Raw genomic sequence first — 21,459 nt, 5'->3', positions numbered from 1 at the left:
TTACCAGTAATTATTGCTAAGTGTCAGCCCCCTGAGAACAAGGCTAGGGGGAATTCCACTTACATTTCCATTTGGAAGCCTCAAATCGTTCATTTGGGAGGGGAAGCTCACACACACACACACACACACACACACATGCACACACACACACACACAGGCTCTGAGGCTGGTGGACAGCCTTGGAATTCCAGCTCTGCATCTTTTGGGTAAATTCCTGAACTCATATCCTCACTTTACGAAGACAGGGATGATGGTGGCACACATTCACTGAGGACCTACAGTGGGCCAGGTGCTATTCTGAGCACTTCATAGGTATTTCTCTCACTCAGGCCCCATAACTACCCCATGAAGTAGTCACTATGGTTACCATCGCCATCTCTATTTTACAGATCAAGGAACTGAGGCTAAGAAAGGTTCGGTGACCTGCTCAAGGCCACGGAGGAAGAAAGTTACAGGCTTTGGACTTCCTTCTGTGGTTCTGAGCCTGCACTTTGAAACCTATGCAGCACTGCCTCCTGGTTCTACTTCTCCTTTTGCAGGCTTGCAGCAAAGCTTAATTTAAAGAGAGCACTCCAAAGGTGCGTGTTAACAGTAGGCATCATTGGTGTGGTCACCACTGAATGACTGACTCTCTTTGCTTAGCTCTGTCTTGAAATGGGAATTTTTTTAACTGGTTTGAACCCTTAAGAACTAGTTTGACTTGGTTTGACCTTGGTCTTAGACATCATAGGGCTGAATGAAAAGATCAGGGGATGAACAAGACAAGTGCCCAAGGCATTCCTATTATGCCGTCATTATTATAAATGGTGGCATAGCCCAACGAACTCACAACTCGCCCCACAGCTCTCTTTTGGAAAAGGCTATCCCTTCCACACTCCAGCAGCCTCACAGTGGCTGGCAGGCCCTTGCGGTTTTACATCCAAAGGACCATACACCCCACCCACCCATGGCAGGATTGAGTGTCTAGAGACAAGCAGTGATAAAACAGTGAAGGTTGTGTTCTCTGCTTGTGAATTGATGGACGCTCTACACAGATTAACTCACTGCTCAAAGAGCCCTGTGAAGTACCTCAAGTATTATGAACCCATTTTACAGAAAAGGCAAATGAGGCCTGAAAAGGTTATGTTATTTGCTGCCCACAGCAGTAAGGGGCTGAGTAGCTGTGGCAACCCAGGCTATCTGGCTGGAGAAGCCACCCTATAACCCCAAACAAAGCCGTGCAAATAGCAAGTGGAATGTAGAGGAAACCAAAAAGGCATCTCTTTGTTTCAAAGCCTTTTGTAGATAATTTCTTCAAAGTTCAGGATTCCAGGATTTGCATCACTTTGTCTGCAATGATAATGACATTAAATGCATGACTGATTTTATGTCTGTGCCTTTCTTGAAACACTTCAGAGAAAAACATTCTCAAATCAGAAAAAACAGAGGTTTTGGCAGATCATGCACTCCCCAGCATACTTTTGGCAAATAGGGTCACTGTAATTATCACCAATCTTGTCTGAGGGTCCTGTCCTTAGCTATTAGGGCTATGAGATGCCGAAGCGGGGACAGGGGCCCCTGGGTGTGGTCTCAATCCGACTGACATTGACTTTGACAAGGTGACCCTGGCCACCCTGAAGTCCCAGACTCCTGGCTCATCACACAGTTCATCCAAACTCTATGCCAAAAAGCACATTGAAGTCTTTCAACTTGATTGCCTTGAGTGGGGTTCCAGATGGTTTTAGATACCACCAGGAATCGCTGTGCCATTGTTCTTTCTTTTCTTGGGAAAATTATGCCAATGAAAGCAACACAATTCACTCATCTATTTATTGCCTTTGTGTCCAAAGACAAACACAAATTAAGTCAAACTGAACAGTCCTGGCAGAAGTTCTGGAAGTTAAGGATTCTCAGACAATTCTAATTCAATGCAGTTTGAAAACAGATACAGATGCTCCTTTAAAACAGACACAGATGCTTCTTGACTTACAATGGAGTTATGTACTGATAAACCCCCTACAAGCTGAGAATATCTTAAGTCAAAATGCATTGAACACAGTTAACCTACTGAACACCATACCTTAGCCGAGCCTACCTTAACTGTGCTCAGAACACTTACATTAGCCTAGAGTTGGGCAAAGTCATCTAACACAAAGCCTATTTTATAATAAAATATTGAATGTATCGTGTAATTTGATTACCATACTGAAAGTGAAAAACAGAATGGTTGGATGGGAACTTGAAGTACAGTTTCTACAGAATGCATGTTGCTTCTGCACCAGCGTAAAGTCTAACAATCTTAAGTTGACCATTGTAAGTCGGGGTCCATCTACACATACGTGGATATAAAACATCCAGTGTTTACTGACCACCTACTATTCCTTAGGGCTGCTCCGACTGCTCTGCACTTATGATTTCAGGCACGCCCCACGACAGCATGTAGTAGCCCCATTTTACAGATGAGGAAACTGAGGCTCAGAGATAGGAAGAAATTAACCCCAGTGTCGCCCAGCTGGGAGGTGCAGAGCTGGGGTTTGCAGCCAGTCTGCTGGCTCAAGAGCTTCGGTCACACGCTAGTGTGACAGGGAAAGGGTAGGGGCCATGAAAGAAGGAGCCAGGCAGGGGGAAGATGTGAGGAGCTCTCAGTCAGGCCCAGGTGCTGGGGCTGCTTCCTGGGGCAGGTCGTCCATGGGGGTGAGAGGTGCTTACAGGGAGAAGGGGACTGGGGCAGGAGCCAGTATCAGGGCTGGGGTGCCACACTCACCTGCTTGCCGGCGCTGCTTGACGCACTGCCCACGGTTGGGGATACCTTCGGCCACGTCACCTGGGCTCAGGATGTGGCACTCATAGCCCGAGGGACAGAGCAGGGGTTCGGCCCCATCCTCCGTGGTGCTGCACGCCTCTGCTGCAGGAGGGACACACGCTGGGGTCTAGAAGGCCGACTCCCAGGACAGGTGCACACGCTAGGGTCTAGAAGGCAGACTCCCGGGACGGGTGCAGGGAACGCACCTCACCCAGAGAGGCAGCCTTGCCTCTCTACCCCAGGTTCCAGGCTAGGCCCTGGGTCTCACTCGGCGGCACGTGGCACACGTGCACACCCACAAACACAGGCAGTCCAAGCTCACCTGATCCCAAACATACTCTCACAGGCTCAGCAATATCCATATAGACATGTTCACGGATACACCCTGAAACACACACTCACCCCTACAGTCGCATGGGGACACAGACACTTACACAAGCAAGTCAGATGCACAAATACACACAGACATATACACACGTTCATCCCCACACACAAATCCTGCACACACATATCCACACCCACATACGTTCACCCACACATGTACACACTCACAATACAGTCACACACTTTTGCATGCACACACACACACACAAATATTCAGCCACAGGCACAAGGACAGCCACACAGTTGCATACACGGCCGCACACTCTAGCGGACACAGTCACACAACACACAGATGGACGTGGAGTCAGAAGCACAGCCGCAGGTGTGCAAGGGTGCCCGCTCGCACCTCCTAGGCCTCCAGGCCCCCGGCCTGCATGCCCTTCCTTCCAGAAACTGCCCTCTGCCTCCTGGTACCTCCCCCGCCCCCGGGGAGGCTTCATCATTAGTGAGCGGTGAACCCCCTATAATTCTAGGAATTTGAAAACCAACCCTAAGCCCCCTCCCCTTCAATTCTCCATCCAGGAGGAGGCTCCATTCTTGGGGAGAGTCGAAGCCCTTATTCTGTACTGGGCTTTGATTCTGGCCAAGCCCCCAGCCATCAGCCCTTCTGCGCTGGGGTGGGGAGGATCAAAGAGGTCTGAGTGTTTGGCTGAAGGGCCCGTGCATGGGGGACAGCCGGCCTGGTGCTGCCAGCTTTCTGGAAGCAGCTGAGAAGGAGGGATCGAGGCTTGGATGTAGGGTCTGGGCTTTACCCGGCAGGTACCTTGTAACACCTCCTCAGGGCCATCCAGGAGCCAGCCATTGCCACCAAGCCATCGAGGTTTCGGCTGCACCAGCCAGTCTAAGACTAACACAATACAGGGTCAGATCAAGGCCCTCCTCAAGCAGCTGAGAAACGCCCAGGCTTGGGGGCTGGGGGCACCCCAATTTCATGACAGCACAGAGGCTCCCCATGGGAGAAATAACTATGGTTCCTGGCACACCTTCACCCTTTGCTTTTAGTGATAGAACCTTTCACTGTGGGCTGGGCACTGGGCCGGCCACAAAGCTGGGGACTAGACTTCCCTGCCTCCCTTGCAGCTACAAAGATGTGAGCAGCAGTGACCATGCAACTTCCTGTCTCACCCTCCAATCGGGGTTCTCTGCTCCCCTCCCTCCCTCTTTTCCTTCCTGCAGGCTGGGGGCCATTCTGACCATGTGGACAAGGACATCAATCAGACTGCAGAGTGGCAAGAAGGAAGGAAGCTGGGTCCCTAGATGGCTTTGCGAGCAGAGCTACCTGCCTACCACAAATGTCTGTCTCTGCACTAATAGCTGAGAGAGAAGAAAATGCCTCACAGGTTGGGTCCCTGTATTTATGGGTCTTTTTGTTGCAGCAGCATAGCCTGTTCTCTAACTAATACTTTATTTTTTTAATTTTTAGGTTCGGGGGTACACGTGCAGGTTTGTTGCACAGGTAAATTGCATGTCGCTGAAGTTTGGTGTATGGGTGAAGTTTGGTGTACAGGTGATCCCATCACCCAGGTATAACCAATATACCTGGTTTTAACAGAAGGATTCACCCACACAGTTTATGGGAAGGCCTTCAAAAGGCAGGGGTCGAAAACTCAAATGCCTCTAGGGGACAGGTAGATGACATTAAACAGGAAAGCAGACCAGGCAGGGCCACGGCAAAGCAGAGAGTGCCTCCTGCCTGGATGAATCAGCTGCTGGTTAGCCCTGACCAGTCATTTCCAATGCTCCCAGACTGTTTTTTCTTTTTTCTTACTGTAAGTTCTTATTCTATTTATTTACTTATTATTTACTTATTTATTTATTTTGAGACAGAGTCTTGCTCTGTCACCCAGGCTGGAGGGTAGTGGCACGATCTCAGCTCACTGCAACCTCCGCCTCCCAGGTTCAAGCAGTTCTCCTGTCTCAGCCTCCTGAGTAGCTGGGATTACAGGCATGCACCACCACACCTGGCTAATTTTTGTATTTTTAGTAGAGATGGGTTTTGCCATGTTGCCCAGGCTGGTCTTGAACTCCTGGCCTCAAGTGATCCACCCCCTTCGGCCTCCCAAAGTGCTGGGATTACAGGAGTGAGCCACTGCACCGGGACTGTAAGTCTGTATTTTTTTTTTTTTTTTTTGAGACAAAGTTTCACTCTTGTCGCCCAGGCTGGAGTGCAATGGTGCAATCTCGGCTCATTGCAACCTCCGCCTTCCGGGTTCAAGTGATTCTCCTGCCTCAGTTTCCCAAGTAGCTGGGATTACAGGCGCACACCACCATGCCCGGCTAATTTTTGTATTTTTAGTAGAGACGGGGTTTTGCTATGTTGGCCAGGGTGGTCTAGAACTCCTGACATCAGGTGATCTACCCGCCTTGCCCTCCCAAAGTGCTGGTATTACAGGCATGAGCCACTGCACCCGGCCAAGTCTGTATTTTTAAAAATAGAAATCTTCTGGTTTTTAAGTGTTGACAAGTAATTTTAAAACTTTTTTATTAATGATGATGATGATGATTATTATTCTGTAGAGACAGGGGGCCTCCCTATGTTGCCCAGGCTGGTCCCAAACTCCTGACCTTGGATCCTCCTGCTTTGGCCTCCCAAAGTGCTGGGATTACAGGTGTGAGCCACCGTGCCTGGGCAGAAAACTTTAAGCATGTTGGAGACCAAAACGGTTCTGGGATCACATTTGCTTGTGACCTCTGCATTCATTTGACTCCAAAATAAGACAAAAATAAAAATTACTAATATTTATCTTTATAAAGAGAATAGAAAAATAATTAGCATCTTTTAAAGTACATTGATGGGTACTGGTAAAAATGCTGGTTAGCTTTTTCCGTAAAGGAGCACTCGCTGATTATAACGACGTGGAAGTCGGAACAGCAGAGAAAGGAGCCAGCAGTCTGTGACCTCCGAAACAGGAATGACGCGATGGTTCTTCAGCCTCTATACCCAACCTTTCGGTTCTTCCCTCCTTTCCCCCACCACATCGGACCACGTGTTAGGAAACATTTTCAGGTAGGAAATATAGTAATATGTGCTGTTTGTATTCTCTTTTGCCTTGATCAAAGGCTTCTGAGCAGCAGGGAAATAAGCAAATGTTTGGAGTAGTGAAACTTGGTCCGGGCTCCCCATCACTCTAGTTGAAGACCCTTAAAGGCCTGGTGGCCCTGGGGTCTCAGCTCTTCATGACCTCACTGGAACTACCTGGGATCACCTCGCAAATAAACAACCTGGGCCCAAGTCCTTGTCTCTGGGTCTGCTTTGGACAGACCCAAATCCAGATGGCAATGAAGAAGTAAGGTGCCTGGAACAGGGCCTGATGTGTTCCACGTCATCTTATGTTAGACCAGTGGTTCTCAATGCAGAGCGATTTTGTTCCCCAGAGAGCATTTAGGAAAGATTAGAGACACTTTCGGTTGTCACAACTTGGGGTAGAGGTTGCTACTGGCATCTGGTGGGGAGGGGCCAAGGAAGCCGCTGACCATCCTACAGTGCACGGGAGAGTGCCCCCTGTCCCCCTGCCCAGCAAGTAGAATCATCCAACCCCAAATGTCAATATGCCAAGATTGTGAAATCTGGTGTTAGACAGCATTGTTGTTATTACTCACTAGTAGTATGATTGCTCTTCCTGCTGGCCAGTGAATGAATGAATGAGTCAATATTTATTGAGTATTATATGCCCAGAGACCATTTTAGATGCTGGGGTTACAGCAGTGAATGAAAGACAAACTCCCTGCCCTGCGGGGCTGACCTTCAAGTGGGGAGAGAACAGTCAATGAACAGACAAGTAAAACACAGTCTTCCAGATTACGCTACAGAGAAAAATTAAACAGGGATGGAGGGTTAAAAAATGGCCAAGGAGGGGCTGTCATTTAGGGAGGGAAATCTTTCCTGAGAAGCGGCCTTTGGAAATAGGTCTAAAGGAGGCAAGGAAGTGAGCCATGGGATGTCTGGGGGAGGATATTCCTGGCAATGAAGGACCCCACACGTGGGTACAGGTGCCAGGGCAGGGGCTCCACGTGCCCACACTCACGGCCTAAGGCAATGAACACTTCTCTACAGTCAGACAACTGGATGGAAACTGCAGGTCTGCCTGCTGTGTGACCTTGGGCAAATGATTCAGCTTCTCTGAGCTTCAGTTGTGACACAGGGCTGATAACAGTCATCTCATCAAGCTGTGTGAGCATGAAACAAGATGATGTATGAAAAGGCTATTGGGAATGCCATGTACAGTTGTATCATCTGTGCACTGCTCAAAAGCACCTGCTCTAGGCAGGAGGCAAGGCTAGAATCCCTATGTCAGGTCACATTCCAGAGGAAGGGGCACCATTTTTGATAAGTCCACCCAGAGGGGAGTGCCTTTATGTGCTTGTCCACCATGAGGGGCAACATTTAGGTTTTCTTATGAAGGCTGAGTAGGAGGCTGCCTGGCCTGGAGCAGCGGCCAGTTCCTGCCCAGAGGCAGTACTGAAATAGTCCCTGTCTGTCTTGATGAGCATTATAAGACTGTAATTATGAGCATGATTAAGTGTGCTGAGTCCCCTGTCATCGCTGTGACCTCACCCCAAAGAAAACAAAGTGAGGTCATTCTTGCCATCTCTGACTCTCCTCTCAGCCTTGGGAGGAGGGGCTGGGCCACCTTCTCGAGCCGCCTTCCCTAATTAAGGCCCATGGGAAACCACAGCCTCTCGTGGAAGGTACAGTCCAAACAGTTGTTGTTATCACCCTGAGCAGAGCCGAGGGTGGAGAAAACTTCCTTGCCCCAAATCCTACCTGTTTAGGGGCACATTTTCCCCACCCAAGGGCACATTTTCCCCAGGAAATAGCTACTTGTCCACCCTACTCCCCACTTACTGTCCCCGACGGGGTCACCTCCTTCCCTTCCCAAACCTTCTCTTCAAAAGGGATCTGAAACTCCGTCCTGCCAATGATGGATCCCTGAACATTGTTTCTCCCCGAGAGGTTGGCGTCCTGATTCAACGCACATCTCATTATCTGCTCCCAGCCCCGCGCAGTGCTGAGCACTTTGGAGTGGCAGGTCCACCGTGAGCTGCACGTTGTCTTTTCTTTTCTTTTTCTCTTTTTTTTTTTTTTTTTTTTGAGACAGAGTCTCACTCTGTCACCCAGGCTGGAGTGCAATGGCACAACCTTGGCTCACTGCAAGCTCCACCTCCTGGGTTCAAGTGATTCTCCTGCCTCAGTCTCCCAAGTATCTGGGATTTGAGGCTCCTGACACCATGCCTGGCTAATTTTGTATTTTTAGTAGAGACGGGGTTTCAGCATGTTGCCCAGGCTGGTCTTGAACTCCTGACCTCAGGTGATCCGCCCATTTCACAGGAGAGGAGACTCAAGAAAGTAACAGCTGGCCGGTGGATCTGAAGCCAGGCACCCGCTCCTCTCTGGGGCACGCCCCCTCTGGATTGCTAAGCTCCTGGTCTCCACCTCAAATACCCCGGGGCCAGGCATGAGAAGTGTGGCGGGCCTGGTGGGGTGATGGGGTGAGTGGGAAGCTAGAGGACACCTCCTCATCCAGGGGCACCTGAGGTTCCAGCTGGTGGCAGCCCAGGGAACATGGTCCGGTATTTTAAAGAAAAGCCTCGAATCTTGATCTTTTAAATGAGAAATCCCAGTGCACCCCCATCCTATCAGCGGGCATTTTCCCGGGAATGGGTGTCTGCTGGACTGTGGCTCCCTGGAGGCATCTAGGGTCCCTGCCCCCATCCCATTTTCATAGGAAGTGGCATTTTCTCTGGAAGGGCATCTCCTACAACGCAGGTCCCCAGGGGCAGTGGGACACACAACAGCTGCACAGCAGCGCCACGCCTGCTCAAGGAGCGCCCGTCCCAGTTCACAGGTGCGTAGTGGAGGCGCCAGAGACCCGCCCAGGTGGCCCAGCTTTAAGCCCAGCTCCTTTCTTCCCCTCCCCCGAGTCGAGCTCTCTCCTACCCGGGACAGCTCTGTTTACCTGTCCTTCTCCCTCAGCCCCCTCCCTCGGGCCCAGGACCTACCTGGCGGGGGCGGCACAGCTTCTAGGCAGGCGTAGGCGCATCCGTTGTAGCAGCAGCGCCGGTGCCGCGGGCACTCGGAGTCCGCCTGACAGCGCGCGGCCTGGCAGGCGCCGGGGGGCAGCGTCCGCGGAGGCGGCGGGCAGCGGTCGGCTCGGGGCTGCCGGGGGCCACCGGGCGCGCCCGCCTCCTCGGCCTGCGGGAAGAGGGCGGTGTCAGCAGCTCTGGGGCGCGCGTTCGAGTCCCGGCGCCACCCGGAGCTTGCAAGGGGGTTGGGCAGTGCGCCGGGCCTCTCTGAGCCTGCGTTTCCTCTTGTGAGAAACAGCAAGCAGGCAGAGCCAGCCTCGGAGGGCGGCTCAGAAGGTCAGAAGATACCATGTATCTTTTTATAACAGTCGGCACGAAATAACTGAAAGCCCAGAGCAAAAGGATAAGCGAATCTTGGTGTGTTTGCTGAAGGACAATTACTTAAGTATCTACCCCGTGTGAGAGAGAGATGATATATAATACATAATATATGTGGTACATATGTGTATATACATATATGTCTGCATGTATACATACATGTACACACATATGTCTATAAATACATATGTATATGTACATATGTGTGGATTTCTTATAATCCATGTTTATATAGAGCTTTGAGAATTTACAAATTATACACAGAATCATTAAATCCATGCAACAACATCGATACATCTCAGAAAATAAAGAAAGGAAAACAGCCAGATCAAAAGAGAACACCACAGTGGGATTCCACTTATATTTGCAGCTCAAAAACAGGCCAAGCTGATGCCTGGCATGAGAAGTCAGGAATCTGGTGGGCAGTGACTGGCTGGGAACACGTGGTCTTGGGACTGGGTCTGTTCTGTTTCTTGGTCTGGGGGCTGGTTACATGGTGAGTTTATTTTGTGGGAATTCATGGAGCTGAACACGTAGGATTTATATGCTTTGAAGTATTTTTTGTTTGTTTGTTTGTTTTGTTTTGTTTTTGAGACGGAGTTTCGCTCTTGTTGCCCAGGCTGGAGTGCAGTGGCGCGATCTCAGCTCACCACAACCTCCACCTCCTGGGTTCAAGCGATTCTCCTGCCTCAGCCTCCCGAGTAGCTGGGATTACAGGCATGTGCCACCACACCCGGCTAATTTTGTATTTTTAGTAGAGACAGGGTTTCTGTATGTTGGCCAGGCTGGTCTGGACCTCCCTACCTCAGGTGATCCGCCTGCCTCGGCCTCCCAAAGTGCTGGGATTACAGGTGTGAGCCACTGCGCCTGGCTCGAAGTATTATGTTTTAATAAAAGGTTCAAAAATAAGATACAGGGGCCAGGTGCTGTGGCACACACGTGTATAATCCCAGCATTTCCAGAAGTCAAGGTGGGTGAATCACTTGAGCTCAGAAGTTTGAGACCAGGCTGGCCAACATAGCGAAACCCCTTCTCCACTAGAAAAAAAAAAAAAAAAAAAAAGCAGTCGGGCATGCTCATTCTCTCCTGTAGTCCCAGGTACTTGGGAGGCTGAGGCGGGAGGATGGTTTGATCCCAGGAGGTCAAGGCTGCAGTGAGCTGTGATCGCACAGCTGCCCTCCAGCCTGGGCAATAGAGTGAGACCCTGTTCAAAAAAAAAAAAAAAAGTCCGGGCGCAGTAGCTCACGCCTGTAATCCCAGCACTTTGGGAGGCCAAGGCAGGCAGATCATGAGGTCAGGAGATCGAGACTACCCTGGCTAACACAGTGAAACCCCGTCTCTACTAAAAATACAAAAAAAAAAAAAAAAAAATTAGCCGGGCGTGGTGGCGGGCACCTGTAGGAGAATGGTGTGGACCTGGGAGGTGGAGCTTGCAGTAAGCCAAGATCGAGCCACTGCACTCCAGCCTGGGTGACAGAGTGAGACTCCGTCTCCAAAAAAAAAAAAAAAAAAAAAAAAAGATATAGTACTGTACTTAACATATAGGAATATGGGTGAGTGACCAATAAGATCCATATTTTAAAGGTAAGACCGAGAAAGTTTAAGCCACCAGGCAAACTGCCCTGGGTCCCCTGACAGCAGGCCCCATCCACGCCCAGTAACACTGTTCTGCTTCTATGAAAATGGGGTGTGTGGTGAGCAGTTTGTGCTCATTTGCACACACACACAGAGGTAGATACAGGATAGATTAATTGGAAAAAAACCACCCTGGCTTGCGCTGCCTCCTGGCCTCTGCCTAAACTGTTCCTTTAATCTAAAATGCTTCACCTGCTTACCTCCCCACAAGTCCTCCCCCAACATATTCAAAATCTGGCCCCCTTGTGCTGGCCAAGTACATAGGGCATATCTGCAAATTGGAATAGTAGACAGCCATGAAAACCTGCCTTTAAGGTGTTGGCAAAAAATGAAATAAGACTCAATGTGCCACATATGAAAGATCTCCAGTATATGGTGGCTCATGAAGAAAACCACGGTTCGGAACAGCGTGTAGGCTCTGCCCCATCTGTGTTTTTAAAAAATGCACACAGATGTTAACATATATATATAATTTGCATAGGCTGAGAACGTTTTTGGAAGGATACACAAGATCACACAAGAAACCATTATGAAAGGTGCCTTCGGAGAGAAGAATAGGGTGTAAACCTGAGAGAGATTTCTTACTATTGTATACTCTTCTGCAGTGCTTCAATGTCTTTTTACCATGTACACATTACTTCTTCAATTTAAAGACAGTCTCCGTGCAGAGCGAGGGCACATCATCCAAGTCGTGGCTTAATCTAGACTTGACTCACAGAACCTCACAAAGCTACTGAAGCTGCTTTGATGACAGTGTGGGCGCCGTCACCTCCAGGCCTTTGCCCGTGCTGTATCCTCTGCCAAATGCCCGTTCCTTCAGGTCTTCCAGAGGGACCATTCCCCGAGACTCAAATCAGCGCTCAAGGCTGGCATGTGCTTCCTTAACACCAGCCCTCCCAGACCAGGGTTAGGGCCATGCCACCCCCCTCCTGTGTCCCACACCCACCCTCCCTTGTCACTCTTTCTCGGTGTCTTAATAGAAATCCGCCATCGCATTTAACCAGTGAGCGACCCCTTCAAGGGAGGGCCTCGAGCCTCCTGTGTCTCCTCCTGCACATACAGTTGGCTGAATAAAGATCCCCAAAGACACCAGGCCCTACTCCCTGGAATCCTAAATGCAAAGAAAAAGGGTCTTTGCAGACGCAATTAGGTTAAGGATCTTGACATGGGGAGATGATTCTGCATTTTCCAGTGGGCCCTAAATCCAGTCACAAGTGTCTGAGAAGAGGGGAGCAGAGGGAGATCACACACACACACACACACACATGCACACACGCATGCACACACACACGCACACAAGAAAGTCATGTGAAGAGGGAGGCAGAGATGGCGTCTACAGACCAAGGAATGACCATGATTGCCAGCAGCCACAGGAAGAGGGATTGGCAAGGAAGGAACCTCTGGAGTTGGGGGGGCGCTTGATCTCAGTCCAGTGAAACTGATGCTGAACTTCTGGCCCCCGGAACCATGAGACAATTCATTTCTGTTGGCTTAGCCACCCCTCCCACCCCAGTTTGTGGTCATTTGTTACGGCGGCCCCTGGAAACTTGATATCTGTCCCTCTGCCAGGCACATTCTGTAAATGAACCCCATCCCAGGCCCAAGTCCCCATCAGTGCCTCCACAGTGGCCTCGTCCCTGGCCTCGCTGCCTCCAAATCCATCCATTCTCCAAACTGCAGCCCAAAGAGGCTTTATGAAAGGCACCTGTGGATTTGGTCACCTCTGTGCTCCAAGGCCCCAGAGGCTTCCCAGCACCCTCGGGACAAAGTCCCAGCTCCCCACGCGACCTCCGAGCCCTGTGCCAACCAGGTACATGTTACTTTTTCAATTTAATAACTTAGATATAGGATACATTGGCCTCATCTCATCGCCCCGACCCTCCTTGTCCTTACATGCCAGCAAACTGCCCTTCCTCCTCCCCTCGCCCTCCAAGCACATTCCTCTCTTCAAACCGTTTCCTCCAGCTGAGCTTGTCTCATCCAGCAGAGCAGACGGGCAACCCGAGTGGGCTCTGCAGCCAACGGGCTTGGTTCGAATCCCGGCTCCAGGGCTTAAATCCTCTCTGCCACTCACTTGCTGTGTGACCTTGGGCAAGCATCAGTTTCTCCCTATAGAACTTCCCTCCTGGGGTATCCTGAGTCTGCACCCAGGATGGTGTCTACACCCAGGATGGCATCGATGCCCAGGCTGGCATCTACACCCAGGCTGGCGTCTACACCCAGGCTGGCATCTACACTCAGGATGGCGTCTACACCCAGGCTGGTGTCTACACCCAGGCTGGCGTCTACACTCAGGCTGGTGTCTACACTCAGGCTGGCATCTACACTCAGGCTGGCATCTAGCACAGTGCCACCGATCATCATTGGCACGTGCTGGTCCTCTGCCTGGAAGGCCTCCCATCAGCTTCTATTGGCCAAATCACCCTTTAGTCCTCAGCTTAAACAGCCTTCTGAGGGCAGCTTTCCCCAGACTCGTCGGGATGTTTCTAGTATGATTCTTCTTCATTTTGAGGCCCTCGCCACCCCACACTGAGAGCAGAGGCTGTGTCCGTCCCTGCCTGGCTGAGGCCAAACGCAGTCCTTCCTGCGTGCCTATCTGGGTAGCTGCAAATTGCACACGGTGTCACCAGTGCCCTGCAGGGGGCACCAGGTCCCCGGGAACAGGTCCTGGCCGGGTGCCCCTGGGAATTGGTGGGATCACCAAGGCCAGAGGTTTTCAGCTGCCCCCAGGGAGCCTCAGGGCCTGAGACTGAGGGCATGAGGGGCAGAGAGCAGGAATGGCCAAGCAGGAGGGCGGGTGTTGCGGCAGGAAAGCCTGGGGGGGGGCCCTGGCCCCCATCCCTGCTTCACCCAGAGAACCCTTCTTTTCACTCTTGTAGACATTGGCTGTTAAATTCACGAAAAGTGAAAATGACCACTAAGCTGGCATTTGGTGGATATGGAGACGAGGCCTTAAGGAGGTGAATGGTTTTCCCCAAAGACAGAGGGGAGACCAGAGCGTGGATCAGTCCTTTTATCACCCCTTTCTCCGCCCAATCTCCCTCACCCCTGTAACCACCACCAATAACTTTCCAGCCGCAGCAGGTGCATAATCCCAGGCCATTAGCTCTTAGTCACTTGCTGCAGAATTAACTACATTGGACCCATGTTGGGGTCCGCAATTTTTAATCCTGATCTAACATGACAGGCGCCCCAGCCTCCTTCGGAGGGTGGTTAAGAACACACCGTACGTCGTCGGCAGCGGGCGGCTTATTTTTCCGCCCAGCTTATTTTTCGATCAAGCTTCATTTATGAAATTTAATGGAACCTGGTGATCAGAAGCAAAACACTTTTCACCCATCGCAAATGCCTCCCAGTCCTGTGACTTCGTTAATGGCAGCCCCAGACAGGAGGGTCCCCAGAGATCAATTTTAGCTGTGCCGCTGTCTCAGAGGAAAATTCAAATGTCATTTCTCAGAATTTGGAGAGAACAAAGAGATAAGCGCCTTAGAAGCCACATCTCCTGAGTTATTTACTGCGTGGCTGAAACCACAGATGGTCGTGAGTGATAAAGCACTGATTTCACTGAGAGGCCCAGATTAAAGGATTACATGTTTTGAAAAATATTTCATGTCACGCAAGGTGACACTCAAAGAGGGTTCCAAACACAGGGCGTTTTCTGGAGTTCTGGGAAAGAACTTTTACTCAGAGAAATAAACAGCTTACCCTCCAATTTATCCCTGGCCCCCATGGGTTAAAGGAGTTAACAGCCAAGGTTCTTGGCCTAGAGTTTGGACTGGAATTGGCTCCCCTGACCCCCTCCACGTCTCTGACCTCTCTTCCATTACTCCCCTCCTTACTCATTCTCTCCAGCCACCCAGTCCCACCTCTGGGCCTTTGCACTGGCTCTTTCCCCGCCCACCCACCATATCTGCCCGGGTCTCACCTACTCGGGGTCTGCTCATACAGCCTTCCCTTCCCCCTCTCCCTGCTTTGTGGAGCTTCACACACCTCATCACCCTTGGGTGGACTGTGTATTATGAACTCATTTGTTTGCTGTTTTTCTCCCTCCTAGGGACAGGAACTTGGTTTTGTTCTTACCTGTGTCCCTGGCTCCTAGAACAGTGCCTGGCACATAGCAAGTACTCAGTAAATATTCTTCGGGTGGAATAAAAGCTGTGATGATGATGATGATGATGAAGATGAGGATGATGGTGGTCAACACACCCTGGCAGTTTGCTGGGCACCCTTCTAAGTGCTTAACATGCATTAACTGGCTGATCTGCACATGGGCCCTGTGCAGTGGGTTCTGCAGAGCGGGGGTCCTGCACAGGTGTGGGGACAGCCCTTTTGTTTGTGTAAGGCTGTGCTATGGGCAAGCATCATCACACTCCTATGCTCACTTAATGCGGATGTGAACTAGGGGAGTGGGTCTTAATATCCCACACTCCAGAGATGAGGAAGGATGCTTTCAAAATGTAAAGCTGGACTCGGCCGTCCTCAGTTTCTGAAGATTCGCTGCTCCTCCTGGCCTTGGAGGCTTCCGCACACTGTTCCTTCCACTCTGAACACTGCCTAACTCTTTTTCACAGCTGAACCTCCACATTGTTTGGGGCAAGAACTTAGGAGCCATATCCCAAGATGGAAGGGACCGAAGCTCATGACCTCTTATACAGCAAAGGCTGCTTTGCACAGGGATTAAGGGCTCAGGTGTAGGAATCTGACGCGTCTGGGTTTGAAGCCCACGGCTGTGCAATCATACAGGAAAATCACTAACGTATCTGAGCCTCATCTGCAAAATGGACACAAAAGTAATACCTGCTGCCGATGTTTGCGGTGAAGATCAAAAGAGACCACACCTGCGTGTGCTCGGCTCAGCACGGGCAATGCTAATCCATAGTTCACCTGATTTTTATTCCTTTTATTATTATTATTATTATTTTGAGAAAAGGTCTCACTCTGTCACCCAGGCTGGAGTGCAAGGGCACGATCTCAGCTCACTGCAACCTCCACCTCCCAGGCTCAACCAGTTCTCATGCTTCAGCCTCCCAAGTAGCTGGGACTACAGGTGCCTGCCACCACGCCTGACTAATTTTTTGTATTTTTAGTAGAGATGGGGTTTTGCCTTGTTGCCCAGGTTGGTCTTGAACTCCTGAGCTCAGGTGATCTGCCCGCTTCAGCCTCCCAAAGTGCTGGGATTACAAGCGTCAGCCACCACGCCTGGCTCCTTTTATTTTTAATCAATGGACTCAGAAGCCTCTCATCCCATAGTAACTTCATTCTTCATCTCTTCCAGTCTTTCTTCATTTCCGCTGTATCCTCCCTCAGTTCACTCACAGATGATTTAGTGAACGCCCACCATCTCCATAGCGTTAGGTTAGATGCTCAGCAGATGCAGAAGAAACCTAAGGAGCTCCAGTCCAGCTGAGGCTGCAGATACACGTACGAGAAACCCACCAGCAACAGTGGAAAGTGGGATTGGATATAACCTCATCATTTCTGGATAAGACCAGGGCAAACAACTCGCAGAGTTCCTAAGAGAAGGGGCCATGCGGAAACAGCCACCCAGCATGTGCAAGAGCACTGCCCTCGGAGGACCACCTGAAGTCGCCTCCAGCCCTCCCCAGTAGGTACCACTGCTGTCCCCATTGCATAGGTGAGGAAACGGAGGCACACAGTCACCATACACAGACACTAGGCTTAGAGCCTGGGCTGTGTGATTCATGCTTATGGCAAGGGAGGCAGCATTTAGTAAGCTCTTACTGTGTGCCAATGCTGTGCTGGGTCCTCACATACTGAATCTTCAGTATCACCCTCTGGGGCTGCTGCTATTCTAAACCCACTTTACTGATGAGGAAACTGAGGCACAAAAAAACTAAAAGCATTTGCCCAAGAGCAAGCAGCTGAGAAGAGTCAGAGGCAGGACTCGAACCTGGGTCTGTCCTACTCCTCCATGGGCGTTCCTGACCCAGGAGCCTGGAACTGGGAGTTGCTTCCCAATGGTGCCTGTCAATTTCTTCCCATTCTTTCAGTCCAGGGGCTCCCTCCCCCTCCCAAAGTGTTCCCTCTGCCCTCCTGTGGCCCAGCCCCAGCTCAGGGTGGAGTCAAAACGGGGGCCCCCAGGTACACATTTGTCCTGGCCCCCTCTTTGCAGCCCTTCCCTCCCAGCTTATGTTGCCTCTCAGATGAAAACAAAATAATGCCACATGAAATCCCTCTGAGAAAGGAGGACACTCACCCCAGACGGACGACACCTTCGTGAAAACCGCAGAGCAACCCGTAATTTCCAGCTTTTATTTTCATTCCTGCTCAGGGATTGTACAGTAAGTCTATTTCAAAGTAGCCACTGAGCACACATTCATGGTACAACTTAGACAAGAACCCTCCGGTTCTATATGCCTTACCTGGATAAAAATGATTCCTGGCCGGGCGCGGTGGCTCACACCTATAATCCCAGCACTTTGGGAGGCCAAGGCAGGTGGATCACCTGAGGTCAGGAGTTCGAGACCAGCCTGGCCAATATGGTGAAACCCATCTCTACTAAAAATACAAAAATTAGCCAGGCGTGGTGGCGGGTGCCTATAATCCCAGCCATTCGGGAGGCTGAGGCAGGAGAATCATTTGAACCAGGCAGGCAGAAGTTGCAGTGAGCCAGACGGCACCACTGCAATCCAGCCTGGGTGACAAGAGTGAAACTATATGACCTTTTGTTCATATAGATGAACAAAAATAGATTTGCAAAGCCATTCTGCCACTGATATCCCTAGGAAGCAGGTGGGGAAATGCCCATTTTGGGCTGCAGCAGTGGGAACCCCAATTCAGCAAGTCCAAGTCCAGATTCAATTAAAGCAAACAAGCTGGATGTGCAACCAAAGGAGGCTGGATACATAAGTGAAGGCACAGGGAACACCAGGCAGGCCTTAGAAAGGAAGATGCCGATCCACCATGTTAACATACTTCCCACAGATTATTAAGTGAAAATGCAACATATAAAACAGTGTGAATAAGCCAGACACCAAATAGCACATACTGGATGATTCCATTTCCATGAAACATCTACAACAGGCAGATCCATAAAGACAGAAAGTGGATTGGTAGATGCCAGAGGCTGCGGGAAGAGGGAAGGAGGACTGACGGCTAATGGCTGCAGGGTTTCCTGTAGGGTTGATGGGAACGTTCCAAAACTAGGCAGTTAGGACGGTTGCACAACTCTGTGAATATACTAAACACCACTGAATTGTACCTTTGAAAGGGTGCATTGTCTGTCATGTGAATTTCATTTCAATAAAAGAAATTTGAATCAGTATGAATAAAATACCACTAAGAGAAAACATGTGTGCTGTGTGTAACTGCTTCATGAAACAATCTAGACAGACACCCCAGAATGTCACCAGAGTTTACATCTTGGAGGAAGAATTCAGATCATTTCTACTAATTTATAACTTTCTGTGTTGCCTGAATTTTTTTTTTTACAGTAAACATCATTCTTTTAATAATCAGTAGAAGAATTTATAAACCACTTCCATTTAGGGAAAAAGAATCCAATCTCCAGAGCTGCCACCAAAGCTACCCACATGCCTCCCTCAGTGCTCACCACCCCCTTCCTTCCACATGCAGGAGCTTTTACCCTTCTTTGGAAAGTTCCAGCAGCTTAGCGGCCAGACCAATAAAAATGCACCCCAGCACTGGTTTGCGTGGTGGAGGAAGAAAGCCAATTTTCCTCCAAGCATTACTTGCTCTTCCTCTGGAATTTGGACGTCAAACATCTAAAAATATGTCGCTCCCTGGAACAGTGGGCTTAGAGTTCAGCGTGCGTAGATGAATGCCATTTCCTGGTGCCCGGGGCCCTTAACACTGGGCCCTGGGGACAGAATTTGGCACAAGGTTAATGGGACTTCCTCAGAGGGAGACCAAAAAAAAAAAAAAAAGAAAGAAAGAAATTCACAAGACGGCAAAGTCGACCAAGTCTTCCCAACAATGTCATTGTCAGTCAGTGCACCCGAGAGTCCTCTAGAACTTTCCATCCCTTCTATTCTGTTCCGGAAGGTTTTAACATAATTTATTCATTCATTCAATAGTAAATTCATAATTCCCAGGCCCACTGCGTTTCGGGGGCTGGGCTGGAAATGGGGAGTTCCGAGTTGAACCAGAAGACGTTGGCCCTGACTTCACGTGGCTGTTTCAGGACAAGTCAGAGACGCCGCACAAAACAGCACACAGATAAGGCGAACGAATTGCTTTTTGTGGTCATCTGCAAAAGCAGTTAGAGAGAAACCTAAACAAATCATGCCAATAACAACAACAGAACTAAATGCTAAGAAGGAAGAGCTGGGCTGTTATGTAAACATTTAAGGGAAATCATAATAGTGCATTCAGGGAGAGGCCTCGGAGGAGATGGGCGTGAAGCTACGATGACCCACGAGCTGGAGTGGGCACCGTGAGCGGACACTTGCTGAGAGGCTGCCTCTCGGTGCTGGGGACACAGAGGACTCACAAGGACTCTATGTGCCATCGCAGAATTCCCGAGAGGTGCCTCAGGTTCTCACTGCTTTTTAGAAAAATTATTGTGGTAAAATATGTATAACATGCAATTTTCCATTTCAGCCATCTTAAGTGTGCGAGTTGGCGGCAATAATTAGATTTACGATGTGTGCAACCACCTCCATGATCTATTTCTGCGGCTTTTCCATCACCCCAGGCAGAATCTCTGTTCTCATCAGACAGCTGGCCCTATTCCTCCCTCCCCCAGCCCCTGGCAACCAAGAACCTCCTTCCCGTCCCGCTGGATTTGCCTCTTCTGGACGTTGCATCCAAACAGCGTCACACACCTGTGGCCTTTGTGCACTCCGCATCATGTCTTCGAGGTTCATCTGTGCAGTGGCGTGTGTCCAGGCTCCGTACCTTTCTATGGCTGAGTTCTAGTCCCCTGAGTGGACAGGTGCGATGTGCTCACCCCACGGGCATCCATCTGCCTCTGCCCTGTGGCTGCGGTGAGTCCTGGCACAGAGGTGTCCTGCTTTCCTGTCTCCCTCTCCCGAGTGATAACCACACAGGGACCTGGAATGCTTCTTTACTCGTTGATTTCCACCTGGAATTTCAGGGCTTGGGACCTCAGATGAGGAATCTCAGTCCCAGCGAGGAGAAAGTGATTTGCCCATGGTCCCCCTCAAAAGTCAGCTATTCATGGACTTTTCATTCCTTCCACTCCCCCATCCATGCCAGGTTCTGGGCTAGACACCAGGGTGTGGCCAAGCCTACAGTGAGTTTGCTTCACATCAGTACGACATATCCCCTCTCTCCAGCACCCAGGCAGCTCCGGGGCTTTTCTGGGGTTCTCAACCATGAGCCTTGAAGACCCCCTCCTGGGTGCTGCTGGGGGTCTCCGGAGCCCACTGAGCACCCGCTGACCCCCAAGACGTAGGCATCTTCACAATCTTGATGATGAAGTCCTGCAGGGTGTGAGCTCACATGGTTCAAGGAGCAGAGAAAGCTCCCAGACTCTGGGGATATAGTGATAGCCCCACTTGTCCCCAGCCAAAACAGCACAGATAAGTCATTCTCTGCAATGGCCTCAGTTTCCTTACCTGTGAAATGTCTCGTTGCCGGTTGCAACCAACAGAAGCTGACTCCCTTGATGCCCAGAGCAGACTGTATTCGCGTCCGAGGGTGCTGTAACAAAATGCCACACGCTGGGGGCTTAAAACAACAGAAGTGGATTCTTTCACAGTTCTGGAAGCCAGAAGGCTGAGATCCAGGTGTTTGGCAGGGTTGGTTCCTTTGTGGAGGCTCTAAGGAGAAAACTTTTCCATGTCTCTCCCAGCTTCCAGTGGTGGCTGGCAGTCCCTCTTGTTCTCTGGTCCCTCGTGTGTCTCTTGTAGATACATCACTCTGATCTCTGCAACCCTCTGTCTTTGCATGGCCTTCTCTCCATGTGTCTCTGATTCTATGTCTCTTCTCCTTTTCCTTTTTTTTTTTGAGATGAAGTCTCACTCTGTCGCCCAGGCTGGAGTACAATGGCATGATCTTGGCTCACTGCAACCTCCACCTCGCCTCCCGGGTTCAAGTGATTCTCCTGCCTCAGCCTCCCAAGTAGCTGTGATTACAGGCATGCATTACCATGCCCGACTAATTTTTGTATTTTTAGTAGAGATGGGGTTTCACCATGTTGGCCAGGCTGGTCTCGAACTCCTGACCTCGGGTGATCCGCCCACCTCAGCCTCCCAAAGTGCTGGAATTACAGGCATGAGCCACCATGCCCGGCCCCTTCTCCTTTTCTT

The 21,459-nt window shown here is 50.2% G+C and overlaps 1 protein-coding gene across 3 annotated transcripts in view; it reads right to left on the bottom strand.

Annotated features, from left to right (window-relative positions):
- WFDC1 (WAP four-disulfide core domain 1) overlaps nucleotides 1-21,459 on the bottom strand; it is a 34,956-nt gene that overhangs the window by 7,516 nt on the left and 5,981 nt on the right. For 2 of the 3 annotated variants that reach the window (XM_019011371.4, XM_019011372.4), the window contains exons 2-4: nucleotides 9,167-9,359; nucleotides 3,930-4,013; nucleotides 2,744-2,884 (exon numbers count right to left, since the gene is read on the bottom strand). In XM_019011371.4, coding sequence (XP_018866916.4) covers nucleotides 2,744-2,884; nucleotides 3,930-4,013; nucleotides 9,167-9,359 — 418 coding nt within the window. The remainder of the gene's footprint in view (nucleotides 1-2,743; nucleotides 2,885-3,929; nucleotides 4,014-9,166; nucleotides 9,360-21,459) is intronic. The other variant, XM_019011373.4, reaches the window with a different exon arrangement.

The sequence above is a fragment of the Gorilla gorilla genome, chromosome 18 (genome assembly GCF_029281585.2).
Source record: "Gorilla gorilla gorilla isolate KB3781 chromosome 18, NHGRI_mGorGor1-v2.1_pri, whole genome shotgun sequence".
NCBI lineage: Eukaryota > Metazoa > Chordata > Mammalia > Primates > Hominidae > Gorilla > Gorilla gorilla.
The sequence above is the reverse complement of the archived record's forward strand: the minus strand, read 5'-3'. Positions and strand labels throughout refer to the sequence as shown.